This window comes from Bombus pyrosoma, linkage group LG6 (genome assembly GCF_014825855.1).
Source record: "Bombus pyrosoma isolate SC7728 linkage group LG6, ASM1482585v1, whole genome shotgun sequence".
Taxonomy (NCBI): domain Eukaryota; kingdom Metazoa; phylum Arthropoda; class Insecta; order Hymenoptera; family Apidae; genus Bombus; species Bombus pyrosoma.
In genome coordinates this window covers 6,839,183-6,853,905 of record NC_057775.1, presented here as the reverse complement: position 1 = coordinate 6,853,905, position 14,723 = coordinate 6,839,183, and the positions used below count along the sequence as shown (strand labels likewise).

The following is a 14,723-nucleotide window of genomic DNA, read 5'->3' as shown; positions in this document are numbered from 1 at the left end:
TATAAGAGAAATTTTAACAAAAAAAGAATTAAAAGTCTGAGTGAATAGAAGAAAATGAGAACGAATAATCCGTAGCTATGAAATATATACGTGATGTAAAATTACACGATTACTATATTTAATCGAAAAAAATCGTCGCTCCTTTATCGAGGATATTCGATCAGCGGGAGAAGACTCTACGGAAAGCTGAAAAAGTTGCCTTTGAAAAGCTGGCGGTGAGTAGCGACCTCGACAAGGTCGGTGCATTTAGGAACCCTTTAATCGAGTTGTTCGGTAGTCAGGGTAATGACGTGTGCTCGAGCACACAGCTCACGGTGTTTAGCACTTTATCTATCTTCTCCAAGTTATTAATGACACTCGCTGAGTCAGATGCCGCGGCGAAGTGCGGCATCTTCAGAGTTTAATATCCGAAGAATCGAGTCACTCGGCCGACTACTCGGCCGCGGACTTCTCCATCCGCTGCTGGCCTCGAGTAGTACACTCGTGCCGATGCGACGAGGCGCGCGACGAACAAGCTGGGGCATTTCGCTTCCAATATCCTTCACCCTGGCCGAAGAATCGAGTGTCGCCACTATTCGCGGCAAATAATACGCTTTCATTTTGCAGGAGCACATCGGACAAGTGGTTGGAATATAAAAAAGAACGGGAATTCTCACCGCTCGGACCACCAGTTCGGGCTTACGAGAGAAATTTCGCGGAGGAGATCCATGAGAGACAGAAGAGATAAAATCAGCTGGAAATCACCCTCGCCAGAGAACATCCGTCAAATTCTAACAGTCGCGGCATCGATGTCGTTTCGTCTGAAAAATATAAATAAGATATAAATAAATAATTTACATTTTACACCAATAGAAGTTAAATATAAATTGCAACGATGTACGAAAAACTAAGCTGTAATGGCTTGGTACATGGTAGAGTTAGGGACAATAGTATGAATAACAATAGGACGCTAGGTGTTTAGAAGTAAGTTGATAGTTTAATAAGAAAGGTAATATTGAGAAAGATTGTTAGTTATAATTATAGTGTAAATATGGTTAAGTATATATTGTAAAGTAGAGTATAAATCGGGAGCCATCCTAAGGCACAAAGAAGAGATTAAGGATAAATAAATAAATAAAGAATACTTTAATAACATTCGTGTGTTGTTACTCGATTTAGTAATTAATATCCAAGAACTTAATTTAATAACATCTATGCACGTATAAAGAGAATCACTTAAAATGTAAAATAACAAACTAATTATTCTGAAACTGTTGCAAAAATATCGATCTACTTTTCTTCGTTTTAAACTAAAAAAAAAAAAACAAAAAACTAATAGCGAATCTTTTTTCTTATTTCGTGTCATTTCTTCTTTTATACCTGCGATTATTTCTATGAACTCTCCTGCGTAAATGTCGCACGTGTTCGAGTCAAGTTAAGTTAAGTTGGTGTTGCATGTGATTAATAATTTACTGTTGCACGCAGTTAAAAATCGTTTGTAACCAGAGGCCAGGAAATCCGTATCTCGCATCTGGATTTATCAGAGAATGATCAGTGAAAAAATGAAATGAATTTTTTATACGACATCGCATGCAGCGCGTCGTGTATTCGTAAATAAAGTATCGGAACTGGCATACAGCTACCTTTCATTCGATAGTCGTGGCTTCAACGCTACGTAGGTGAAATCATTGATGGTCATTGAAGCCGAAGAAGACGTCTGAAACTCAAGAAATTTATTACACGTGCGAATAATTATTAGTGGCTGAATTTATGTAATTAATTCATGTGATTGATCCTTTAACCAGAGTATTTTTCAACAGTTTTCGCAATTTACGAATTATTTAATCGCAACTTTTAATCGAACTTCTCAACAACTACCAGTGGGAAACACTAATAATTTAAAACAAATAAATTAGATTGAAAAAACAAATTCGTGCAATGTTAGCGATCTTAAAATTGATGGAAACGTTAGCCCGTTATTAATTTAAAAATATGAAACGCGTACGAAAGCAAAGTTGCGGCAATATCTTGAAAAAGATCGTACGAAAATTTTGTTACACCATAAAAACACATGTCTCGGAGTTTTGTCACGAAACGGGACTTCATGGTTGCAAATATATTTGCGAACCTCAACGTTCTACGATAGAAAGGTGAGTAAAACTATTATTTTATCGATTCGTTAAATGTCACATATTCTAAAACAAAATAATGACAGTAAAATATAGAAAGGACAAAGATAGCATAATAGAAGGAAAAAATATTTTACATGCAACTATGTAATTTAATTAATACTAAGTGTCAAATAAAATTCAACCTACGTAGGTTCAGTGAATTAACTAATTAAAATCAGTGTTAAGAGAACAAATAGAAACAGAGTGTAGTTAACACTGGAACAAGCAAACTTTTGATTTCTACGATCATCCGAAGTTAATTTCTAAAATAGTCGAAAAATAGTTATATACATTTTATACGTATTTTACAATTCATTTACTTTTATGCCACTTCGATTGTAGTCATCTGTATATACATGTACCTGCCACACCTACTACAGATAAGCTGTCCGAGTGTCAAAAAGCAATAAAGAGCGATCAATATATGATTCAAAAACCATTAACATACGAATTCCAAAATTCATTTAGCCTACTGATTAAGCCGTGTATAGGTACATTATAAGTAGGTGTCATTAATGGAACTTAATTTCACCTTTGTTTCAATTAAATCGAAGCGCGATGTAATCACGATACTATTCGTTCCGCGTTCATTTCGATAGAATCGCATGGGCAATAATGGTGGTCTCATCCCTGTGCATTGCAATCGGAATGCTGAAAGTTACTCTGAATTATTACGAGCAGCATTTAGTTCTCTCGGTCATCGAAACGACCCATCATGGAATATGGAATTATCCGTTTCCAGCGGTTACGGTATGCGATATGAATCCCGTATCTCTTCAATTAACAAAAAAATTCACCGACAACTTGTGAGTATTTTATTTTTCTTTTCTCTTTCGTTCCTAATCGTCGATTAAACTTCCTGTTACTCGTTATATATAATCTCTTACCGTGATTTAACGATAATCTTTCTTTCTTGATGATCGATTGATGATATATCATACAATTATATGTATGGCAGAGATTTAGTCAGTAACTTGTAGATCTTTCATTTACATTCTCACCTGTCGATATTTGATTAAAATCGTTATCGTGTGAACTTCCGTTATACTTATTACTGCTACTCTTTTATCATCTTCTATTTTGCGTTAACTTATACTGTATAGATATAGCAAACCACTTAAATTGCACAATGGCTTTTCTTATTGTTTTTGCAGGACATTTCCATCGAGTCTGTCGAAGGAATTTATAGCTCGAGAAATGAGATTACTGAACGAATTATTATATCCTGGTATATACGGATCACACGTTCGAAATAATCTTTCACGATTGCAGAACATTTTTGACATGAATATGCTTTCAATACCAACGATCATGAACTCGGTAGGTAACAGAATTATAGGAAACATCGTACAGCGTCATAATACAGAGAAAACAAACTTGCTAGCAAATATCTTTCATAGATTCGTATCTATCGAATCAAAGCTATTCGAGATTGTTAAATGAAGTGCCACCAAAGAAAGCACGTTGGATGAAAATGAGATTGAATTTCAGGTTACGCGAAATTGTCAAAGTTTGTTGGAATCGTGTAAGTGGAAATCGAAGATTGAAAACTGCAGTACCATATTTCGATCAAGTATCAGCCGTGATGGATTATGTTGCAGCTTTAATTATATTACTTATGATTCGATTATGGAAAATCCAAAGTATATATATCTAGATTTAAGTATTTATATTAGTACATTGTTTCGTATATTATTGTTTAAATTATGAATTTTATTCTCTTTCTCTTTTAAATTAACTTCGAAGTATAAAACCACATAAAATGACATCGTGTGGATATCAGAGTGGACTCAATTTATTGCTTAATCTGGATGTCGAAAATAATGATGCTGATATTATGGAATCTACGGAAATAAAGGTAATATTTTGCATTAATTTCTGATTGTGAAAGAAGACTGTTAAAAATTATACTCTTTTGTTACAATCTTTGAGTTCTCTTTTGCCCGATCTAATCTTCGATTCTTTAAAAATTTCTAATTTTTGTAAAATATTCTCTACTTTCTAATTTCAATAAATATTCAGCGTGATATTATCACGGAATGTTGTAAAATCTTTATTTCTAAAAATTAAATCTTGAAGAAAGTACACGATTGGACGAAGAGAAATTCAGAAAATATAATGAAATCAATGTAAAATCGTTCTCTTTGTTTTTCAATAATTTCAATATTATTAATAATTTTAATATTTTGCATGTGAAGCGATATTTTATAAACTAATTACATAACTATTTTCCTCCGTTATATTAATCTTGTAACGTCTACTATATTTTTACAGATCATGCTACACGACCCTTACGATTATCCTGATCATAACGCACCGAGTAAATTGATAAGCGCGCATGAATATTCGTTTTTAACTGTCCAACCTGTAGAAACTTATTCGACCCTTGATATCAGAAAGCTAAAATCCACTATGAGGGAATGCATATTTTATGATGAAGCAAATAAAATGATTGGTAACGATTGGAACAGCAATTTCGTCCCCGCAAGATATTCATTCATAAATTGTCTAACGAACTGTCGAACAGCTGTAATTAAGAAAAAATGTGGATGCATTCCATATTATTATCCGCAAAATGGTTAGCTTGCTGTAAATACAACTTGTTTTATCTCGTAGACTTGCAAAATATTCTATAGTACAGCGTTTCTTTTGATAATTACTAGATCTGAAATAAAACAAAAATTATCTATAAAAAAAAATAATCAAAATTTAGGAATATTCTTTCACGTTTTTCTACCTGTTAGCTTTAAGATAAATAATATTCTGTTGCAGATACCAGAGTATGCAATTTAAGAGATGTTGAATGCCTAGAAACGTTTAAATGTAAGTTTAAGATATTCACAAATATTATTAATTTCCCAGACTTTCTTTTTTATTGGCGATGAAACTAAGAATATGGAAAAATTATGGCATAATAATACTCTATGTAACATATTCTTATAACAATTGAATATATACAAATGAATTTTTAGTTTGGTATGATACTTCTTGGCCAGGAACAGATATGTCGCCCAAAACTTTACAGCTTGTAGAATTGGATACTAAAGAAAGACCTTGTAATTGTAAACCTGATTGTAATTTTTATCGTTATATAATGGAGAATTCAGCAGGAAATCTTGATAAACGCGTTTATTATGATGGTCTGACTTACACTACTTATTCCAGGTAATTTTAAGAATTTCTTAGCAAAAAATATTCGTATATTTATTACAAAATACTTGAAACATACACATTACATAAGATATTGATTAAAAGCTTTTAATACTAGTACATATAAATTGAGAGCAATATTGGATAATAAAGAGTTTTCTACAAAAATATATAAAAGTTAGCATTATGTATATATTTTTCTAATTTTAGTAAAAAGTAACAGACTCCACAGTTTACCAAGCTATCTTTTATTATTAATATTATATATTATAATATTATCTTTTATTATTAAATATTAAGAAATAATCAAAAATATTTATATGTTTATAATTACGAATGAGATAAATTACAAGCACATATTTTTCGTTGTAGCGAAGGTAAAACCTGGAAAAATCAAAGTATAATTCATGTATTTTTTGGAGATCTAGTGTCTATTCAATTCCGACGGGATATGCATTATAGTTGGCGTCATTTATTCGGTAATATCAATTGTTTATTAAAATAATAAGTGAATTTAAATAAAAATATAATAATAATAATACTAATGATAATATAAATTTAATGTTTGTTTTAGCAACATTTGGTGGTCTCTTAGGAGTTTTTGCTGGTTTTAGTTTCATGTCTATTTTTGAAATTATTTATTTTTTTATTATTCGGGTTTTAACCGATGCATGTGTAAAAAGAAACAAGTCAAACTAAATATCGACAATTTTTTAGGTTATGTAAGATATTAGGTTATTAAGTAAACGTTATTTTTTCTTTTTTTATAAAATATATTATTTTATTATTCTATTTTATTGGTTTTGTACATTGAGGGCAATAATATTGTCTTTCCTTTTTTATATATCTGCTCGGTAATTTGGTAACTGAAAATCCATAAGTAATCTGCATGTTTTCAATTCAGGTAATTGACCAATGGAATTTGTTCCATTTAATTTTCCTTTCTTCTTCATTACCGACTGAATCGTTTTTCTAATAGCCTTCAGGAATGTAATTTTATTTCCCCCATTTTGTAAAATATTACAAAATTCTTGTATGAACCAAGATCCTGTAAAATATGAATTTCTGATGTGTGAATAATACACCTAATAAATATATCAAGTTCTAACCTGTAACATAGAGATAATTATGTATTACCTTCTTCTTTATGACGAACAGATATGAAACCTTGCATAGTTGACATAAATATACAGAAATTTTTGTATGGTAAAATACTTGAAACTTCACAATTTAAAGGACCATCTGTAACTAAATGAGTTACTTCATCGTCATTTATTTGTCCTGCAATTAAAAATTATTGTGATTGTACAATCTCAAGTTTTAACCTGACAGCATAAAATTACAATTTTTGTTACCTGTCACCTTTCCCTGACAAGCTTGTATAATAACTACTTTAATAACATCCTTTAATTTTATACAACAAAATTTATGTTCAATTGCTTCAATGCTAACTTCTTTTTCATCTGCACTAATAATACCACCTAGAATTAATGATCATTAACGATTAATAACTTATACAACATAATGCTTATGATGCAAAATTTACTAAATTTTACCTTTACAACCATGACTTAAAATGCATACAAAAATGCAGTCATAATCAGTACCAAAGTCTTTTGGAATATTCTCTAATGTTGTAAGTATTTCATCTTTGGTTAAATCATTAAACACCTCAATGGTAAAACCAAATCTTTGGAATGTTTCTGATAGTTTCATACGATCAGCTACAGTTCCAAATCTGGTTTCAAACTGAAATGAAAGTGTTATACATATGTACAGGCTATATCAAAAGTAAATGTCACCACAACGTGACTCTACCTCTGGATCAGTGAAGATTTGTTACAAAAAGTTCCTACAAAATTGACCTTTTAACAAATCTCTACCAATTCGGAGCTATAGAATAATGCTATGGTAGTTGTAAGACACTTACTCTCGTTACACTCTATATAATTTTATCTATATTGGGATAAAAATGATTATGTTGATTAATACAATACCTGTTGACCTGAAAAACGCATTTGGCTTATAATAATACAAAGGCCATTGTTTAATTTTCTTATATCTTCTCCTTCGACATCTGAAAACACAGATTCTTCTTCTCTCATGGAAAATGTTTGTATCTGAGATATATTAGTAGAATTTGTACGCTGTGTATCTAACACATTTTGATGATTTTCATACTTTTCCAGATCTTCATAAATATGCTCTAAATCTTTGAAAATCTTTAAATGTTTAAGCAAATTCTTAAGTTTGGCCTTACCATCTAAAATAATTAAACATTATGTGAACAAGGAGTTATATGAAATTACAAAGAATAGTGTGTTTTTATGGATAAAAACAAACCTGGATATATTGAAATATAATTTTCTTGCATCCAATATAACATATGTAATTCAAGAAAATCTATATCTTTTAAATATTCTTCATATGCATTTAAATCAGTTCTAACATATTGCAGTAATAATTTGATTTTATCTTCGGAAAGAGCTTCACATAATAAATATAGACTTTTTGCAATTAAATTTAAGTATCTGGAACATGATCCATTTTTTGACAGATACAATAAATCCAAATCATCAAATGATATTCCCAACTTTCGTATAATTTGCCTATTTTGTACGATACATATAGATTCCAATAATTTATTTTTCCAATTTTCAGGATGTTTATTTATAAATTCTGTAAGTATATAAACTTTGTGATCTTTATAGTTTTGTAATAAATCACAAATTTCTCTGAAGCTATGTTGATAATCAGTTATCATCAAAAATAAAATAGATATTTTCTCATCAATGCTGAGGTCATTTTCTATTTTCCATAAAATATCTTTGTTTAATACATCTTCACTTACATTACTGCTTAAAGCAGATGGTTTTGCATCAATTAATAAAGACATTGCTTTCCGCAAATTTGCTTTAATAATACGCCTTGAAAAGAAATAATATTGTAAAATATACATGTTTTCACTCTACATGTGAATAATATAGAAATGTTGAAAGTTGATAACTTTTAAACATGTACTGAAATAGTATTAGAGTGTAAAATATTCTACATATTATAAATTTTACAAGATACAATAAATTTATGAAAAGTATAAAAAGGATAAAAGTCATAATTTGGAAATGATATTTATAGAAGTAAACATAACATAAATGTATATACACATATTTACTAACCTTTATTGACAAAACAATTGAAAAGATTAATATGAATAAATAAAACAACGCATTATTAATAAAAAATGAATAAACAAATAAAATTGAAATAATCAATTGGTAACGAGTAAATTGATATAGATACTGTTAGAAAGTAATATATGAAGACGGATTAACAGTCATTAATTACAGTCATTTATACTTACTTTGCAATATTATTTTGTAATACTTCTACAATGCAATTTCATTGTAATATTTACTTATTCATTGCAATATTTACGCAACTTTATCACAATATTCAGTTTTGGTTTCTGTATTTTATCCAAAATATTATCACTTCTTTAAACATCTTCAAATATTGTTATATATCAATTGACAGATATCTATAAAAATCCCTTTCTTTGAATATGAGGAAACACATACTATGGCGTATTAATCTACAGTTTATACATATGTTTTAATAATATATTAAATACATATTTAAACAATGTGATTTTCGCCATTCGTAAATAGAAAACATAAGTAATAAAGTATCAATATTTAAAACAATCTTATTATTTAAAGCATATAAGATTTTTTAATTCGGTGGATTTACGAATTGAGTATTAAATTGCAGTGATCTAGTAACAGTCATATGTATGTACATAGTACATATCATGATTCTGATATATATGTAGTATATTCAGCATACAGGCGGCTCGTATTCAGGTACAATTCGTGGTAAATACGTAAAGTTAAACAACATGGCAACGCCGTACTTGGAAACATCAGGGATCCGATTCTGGATATCTCGGTTTTGTAGTGAAATTTGTTGTACCGTAATTAACTTATTATAAAAAATTATTTAAGTATGTACAATCATTTTAATAATTATATATAAATATATTTATAGTGAAGTAGAAGTAATATATAAAAATCATATTTTTTGTGGATATCTGTTTTGGTTTTTGGAAAAGTTTGATATGCGATGCTTGTATTTGAAATATTTACGTCTACATTGTGTAAAGCAAGTTTAAATTGCTTCTGTACAAAATGTTTAAAAATAAGTAAGGAAACATATAAATTCGTAAAATTACATATAAAAGAAATAAGATTAGTTACATATATAGTAATATTAACAAGGAGGAATTTCAAATCCGTAACCCCGATTTTAATATTTGTATAGAAGATAGTTCCGAAAAAATATTGAAGAGATTGGAAAATTGAGGGTAGAAACTATACTTTTTTTTTAAATATCTTGGGGGATAGAGGATATACATAGAAAGAATTTTTTCTTTAAATCAATTATATAAAGAGCTAGAAAAGAGAGTTATTTGTTTAAACGTTGGCAATTTCTTTTTGCCGAATATTAATTTATCTTTATATAAAATCATGTGCATAGTGAACAGATAAATTAAAATAGAGGACATTTCAGGAACTTTTTGCTTTTTCATTAAACTTACTATCTCGATTTATTTTCTGAAATGTGATTACGTTTAATAAAAATGGTTACGTGGTCAATAAGACGTTAATATGCTGGTAAGATTTTCTTTTTATCTTTGAATCTCGTTTGAGAAGTTTTCCCAACATGTATTTTTTTCATATTAAATAACTTTTCTTTGAAAGTACATAACTGAATTTTAAATATGTTTTGTCAACATTGTATTCACTGTATTATTATTTTAACAGTATTATCACTATTTTCATTGTTGCTATCTGTCTGCTGACGAATAGTACTGTTTCATTCATTTCATTAATATTATCACTTACTATAATACAAATAAACGTTTCATAAAATCGCGGGAAACCATACTGATTAGGTTATGTTTACATTAGGACAGAACTCATTCACTGTTGCCAGATTTATGATTAGCACGGATTGTACCTGGAGTCGGTTGTAGCCAAGTTGCGTTCTACCAGGTTCTACCAAACAGGTGCTTTTGACGTCACGTCATCGCATTCGTGAGTTGTGGATTTGCTTCGAACATTCTAATTTATTTGAAATTAATTATCATGTCAAAAAGCAAACTTCATCATCAAGTTGACAGCAGTGTCGTCGCAGTGAAAAGTAAAGTAAGTAACCTCTTAATTTAGAGTCCCATCCTTTAAACTATACTATTATTAAACAGAAAAAAAGTATCATGTAGTAACATTCAAGTGTCCTTTCTTTTTTGTTATGCTATTGAATACTTTTCTACAGAGAAAATCAAAATTTTTTTTAGTTTGATGCAGATATCATAAGATTTTCAGTCAACCGTAATGAAGCAATTAATTATGAGGATTTTAAAAAGTTATTGGCTGAGCGACATGATATTGGTCCTGACTTAACTTTCCTCATATGGTACACAGATCCTACCGATGGTGATCTATTACCCATTAACAATGACAACAATTTGGCAAGGGCATTACTGGCTGCAAAACCTCTACTTAGAATTTTTATTCAAAGAAAGGGTTAAGTAATTTTTATGACAAATAATTATCAAAGATAAATTCAATATAAGATTCAAGTGCAATAATATTTATTCCAAAGTATATAGTAAATAGATTGATAGAACAAAAAACTATTTTATATAATAGGGGATGGATTGGAAGACATAAATGGATATGGGACAATAAAACCAAAAAATTTAATATCGAGTATTCTTGGTGGCACACCTGGAAAACCAAAGTCATTAGCTATATCTAATCCTCACGATTTTAGACAAGTATGTCTTAGTTATATGAATACAAATTATTTCGTGTATCATTCAAGATATATGTTAAGTACAAATTTTATGAACAATAACAGGTATCAGCAATAATTGATGTAGACATATTACCAGAAACTTGTCGTCGTGTACGATTATTGAAACACGGTTCTGACAAACCATTAGGATTTTATATTAAAGATGGAGAAAGTTTCCGAATATTGCCACCATCTGCAGGAGGTGGAATTGAAAAAGTACCAGGTGTATTTATTAGTAGATTAGTACCAGGTGGCTTGGCTGAAAGTACAGGTCTTTTAGCAGTAAATGATGAAGTGCTTGAAGTGAATGGTATAGAAGTTGCTGGAAAAACTTTAGATCAAGTATGTAAAATTGTTATATGTTATTTATATATTTTTATTTCCATGTAATTCTTATACCTTCTTTCCTACTTCTATTTTCTCATATTTTTTCATATTTTAAACAGGTCACAGATATGATGATTGCCAATTCTTCGAATCTCATAATCACAGTAAAGCCAGCAAATCAACGAGCAGCATTAGCTGCACCAAGACGTGGATCATTTTCACGTAATAGTCAATTGTCTTCTGGAAGTCATCAGTCTACACAAAGTGCTGCAACTGGTAGTGACGAAGATGCAGATGAAATTGTAGACTTAACTGGTGTAACATTACAGGATGATGCAACAACTTCAACTTCACAACATCATCATTATCACCATCATCACCATCATCATCAAAATCACTATAGTCACGATCAAGGTGTCTTACATTTATAAATAAATGCACTACATAATTCTATTTATATTATGCCATGCTCAATTGAATATTGGTTCAAATATTCGTTCATCCAAAAAAGTATTTAGAAATAAGCATAAAATATAACATGACAATAAGAAAATGATGTGCTAAAGTAAATGAAGCATTATGAAATCATGGTAGCTACTCTTTATATAATTTAATGATAATTTAGTTGAATTAGGCACCAAAATGAATATTAGATTCACATGAAATGAACATTTTCATAGAAGATTGTGCCTTTTAATATGATACATACATTTTCCATTAAAATCATTCTGTAATATTATCACTTATTCTTATTAGATCAATATTGTTTCGAAAATTCAGTTCTATAGCTAAAATTATTAAAATTAAAAATATTTTTCATATATAAAAGAAAGTATTAATATAAAAGTGAAACATAAGCAAAGAACATATCTCTCCTTTTATGGATCAAAATTAAATTGTTTAATTTTGTACTTATTTAATAATATGCATTTCTTACTTTAATACTTTTTGTAGCTATATATAAATATTATATGCAGAAGGTATTAAAGTGACAAATTGATCCATGTAAAACGAAAAATTATAATTACTGAAAAAGCATAATATATAATTATAATCGGAATATAATAACAACAAATTTTTCGCATGATACTTTTAGTTGCAATAGAAACAAAAAATATTATATAAGAAAATTTTCTTTTAGTATTTACATTACTTGAATACAATGTGTATACATATATTTTTATCAATCTGTTGAAAAGACATGTATGGAGTATATTAGTATTGATATATAAGAGCATTATTGGAAAACAGCAATATTTTTGAAGTATTAAAATAATATTTATAGTTCTTAATATAGGAAATACATGAAGTGTACTTAAATTTTACTTTTAATTTACTTAAATTTCTACTTAATGGCATAAACCGTGAATAGAGATTTAAAATTGTAATGTATAAAACTATCTTTTCAGAATTATATTTTATCATTCAATTGGATAATTAGCAAAGAAATCTGTTGTTAATTAACACTTTGTTCGTCATTTCATAAAATATCAATTTTTCAATCGATTTTAATCATTTTAATATGTATATAATGCAAATAATTAGATTTAATAACTTAATTTATCATTCTAAGTAGAAGCCTTTATTCAATGATAAAAGAAAGTGTATATATGAATAACATAAGAGGACGAAATGTTAATATAAGCGCTTTATTTTAAATTGAATGTACGGACTCAAAAAAAGCTGAGTGGCCTTATACTTAGATCATTCCAATGTTTTTTATAAAAATGCAAAACTGGGATTATTCCTACTCTGATGCATTCGGAAACATATTTACTCGTATATGTATTCTGTTCATTTTACTGTATGTTTAGAGTGTTGAAGTTTTTGAATTTTAATTCCAGTTTTATAAATGTTATTTGTTATCTAATTGAACACTAGATATTAAAATATACCTTACAAATTTTAGATGTAAGAACATATAAGATTATGAAACATATTTATATACATGTAAAATATTTTCTTTATATATTTGTGCCTTCATTGTTTTATCCATGAATATAAAAATTGGATTGTGATGAATTGTATCACATTCCATTTACATAGAACTTTTGTAGTGCAAGAAATATATACAGTGTTTCACTAATTATGTTGTATGGTTCTAAATTGAATATTGTAGCATTAATCTACATACTAGTTTACTTATATTTTGTCAATTAGATTAGCAAAAATACATGCATGCATGGATAAAAGCAGAAAAATTTTATCGTAATACAATTATAAATTAATTCGTAGAAATAAATTAATCATTAAAATATTTTCATTCCCAAATTAGAGAAACTATTTTTATAATAATATCATCATTTTTAATTTTGCTAATTCGATTTCATATTAATTGCTAACAATGCAAATGGAAAAAGAAATTATATATACAGTATATTTTGTAGTAAATTTTGTTCATAAAACCAAATACTTTTTGTAGAAGAAAACAGATATGTACTCGAAGGATAACTTAGATAATTGTGTAACAAACAGTATAGGGAATGTATATATAAACATTCACGTATACGCTATATACACGTTATGTACATATAGGGTGAATTAGTAAGAATGACTATCTGGAATATCTCGTTACCTACTGACTTCATCAAAAAACGTTCGAAATAAAATTTATTCGAGGGGTTTGATCAGATGAATATAAGTAGTTTGATTTTTTAATACTTTGTATTTTTTTAAATATTAAGATGATATTGAGAATATTTTTTATAACATTAGCTGACCCAGCATAATGCTCTCTACAAAAAGGTATTAATCTATTTATATCAAAAACCAATACTTTAGCAGATACTTTAACTGTAATTTGTCAAATTTAATATATAAAAGACAAGGAAAGACGTATTTTAAAGTCAAATATAACACAAAATAATGACATTTACTCATAAACGTATAATATCAATCACTTTAATTTTCAAACTGGTTTTATTTACATGTTAATGTCAGATATATATTAAACTGTGCCTGTCCAAGCGGTCCTGATTAAATTTCTATATCATAATGTGAATATACGCGAAAATTGCAGTATTTTGATGATTCCGAATATTGGTCAGTAGCAATAATAACAGCAGTTCTGTCAGTGAAGGACTGCTATTATTCGTGAACAAGATATCTTCAAGGCAGCGTTGATTACATTCTAATTTTATTAGCATTCAGTGACAAAATTTTCGTCAAGCGGCATAATCCATCCTACGAGGTCCTTACACACGGTGAACGTTGTAAGGACGTAATCCTTTTCCATGT

The 14,723-nt window shown here is 28.8% G+C and overlaps 4 protein-coding genes across 7 annotated transcripts in view; 3 read left to right on the top strand and 1 right to left on the bottom strand.

The window, feature by feature from the left end:
- LOC122568175 (chromatin modification-related protein eaf-1) overlaps positions 1-734 on the top strand; it is a 76,975-nt gene extending 76,241 nt beyond the window's left edge. The window contains exon 5 of the mRNA XM_043727591.1: positions 607-734. The gene's annotated coding sequence lies outside the window, so the exon portion shown is untranslated. The remainder of the gene's footprint in view (positions 1-606) is intronic.
- A 1,228-nt stretch (positions 735-1,962) lies between these two features.
- Positions 1,963-5,999, top strand: LOC122568424 (sodium channel protein Nach-like; the record flags this gene model as incomplete). Its single annotated transcript, XM_043728124.1, has 10 exons — positions 1,963-2,129; positions 2,750-2,956; positions 3,305-3,470; positions 3,642-3,793; positions 3,897-4,008; positions 4,425-4,728; positions 4,923-4,973; positions 5,123-5,315; positions 5,673-5,779; positions 5,875-5,999. Coding segments are annotated over 10 exons (1,584 nt in total), but the record flags the coding sequence as incomplete, so codon positions are not given.
- A 46-nt stretch (positions 6,000-6,045) lies between these two features.
- LOC122568216 (caspase-8-like) lies at positions 6,046-9,049 on the bottom strand. Its single transcript, XM_043727687.1, has 7 exons — positions 8,662-9,049; positions 7,644-8,227; positions 7,298-7,563; positions 6,857-7,049; positions 6,656-6,781; positions 6,438-6,581; positions 6,046-6,348 (listed from the first exon to the last, which is right to left on the bottom strand). Exons 2-7 carry the CDS (start codon positions 8,194-8,196, stop codon positions 6,140-6,142), a joined length of 1,491 nt encoding a protein of 496 aa, XP_043583622.1. The 5' UTR covers positions 8,197-8,227; positions 8,662-9,049; the 3' UTR covers positions 6,046-6,139.
- A 127-nt stretch (positions 9,050-9,176) lies between these two features.
- Positions 9,177-13,572, top strand: LOC122568217 (partitioning defective protein 6). Of its 4 annotated transcripts, none has more exons than XM_043727690.1 (6): positions 9,177-9,303; positions 10,271-10,507; positions 10,657-10,885; positions 11,012-11,139; positions 11,223-11,501; positions 11,606-13,572. In XM_043727690.1, the coding sequence occupies exons 2-6, from the start codon at positions 10,448-10,450 to the stop codon at positions 11,915-11,917; spliced, it is 1,008 nt and encodes a 335-aa protein (XP_043583625.1). In that variant the 5' UTR covers positions 9,177-9,303; positions 10,271-10,447; the 3' UTR covers positions 11,918-13,572. The 4 variants fall into 4 exon arrangements, with proteins under 4 accessions (XP_043583625.1, XP_043583628.1, XP_043583624.1 ...); XM_043727693.1 differs by having other exon boundaries at positions 9,188-9,303; positions 10,296-10,507; XM_043727689.1 differs by having other exon boundaries at positions 9,268-9,973.
- The last annotated feature ends 1,151 nt before the right edge of the window (positions 13,573-14,723 follow it).

Excerpts from the sequence above, each read along its gene's own strand:
- LOC122568217 (XM_043727690.1), top strand. The coding sequence starts at position 10,448 with ATGTCAAAAAGCAAACTTCATCATCAAGTTGACAGCAGTGTCGTCGCA. Across the intron at positions 10,886-11,011 it reads AATTTTTATTCAAAGAAAGG|GGGATGGATTGGAAGACATA; the intron begins GTTAAGTAATTT and ends TTTATATAATAG. Across the intron at positions 11,502-11,605 it reads CTGGAAAAACTTTAGATCAA|GTCACAGATATGATGATTGC; the intron begins GTATGTAAAATT and ends TATTTTAAACAG.
- LOC122568216 (XM_043727687.1), bottom strand. The coding sequence starts at position 8,196 with ATGTCTTTATTAATTGATGCAAAACCATCTGCTTTAAGCAGTAATGTA. Across the intron at positions 7,050-7,297 it reads TGCGTTTTTCAGGTCAACAG|TTTGAAACCAGATTTGGAAC; the intron begins GTATTGTATTAA and ends CTTTCATTTCAG. Across the intron at positions 6,782-6,856 it reads TTTAAGTCATGGTTGTAAAG|GTGGTATTATTAGTGCAGAT; the intron begins GTAAAATTTAGT and ends CATTAATTCTAG.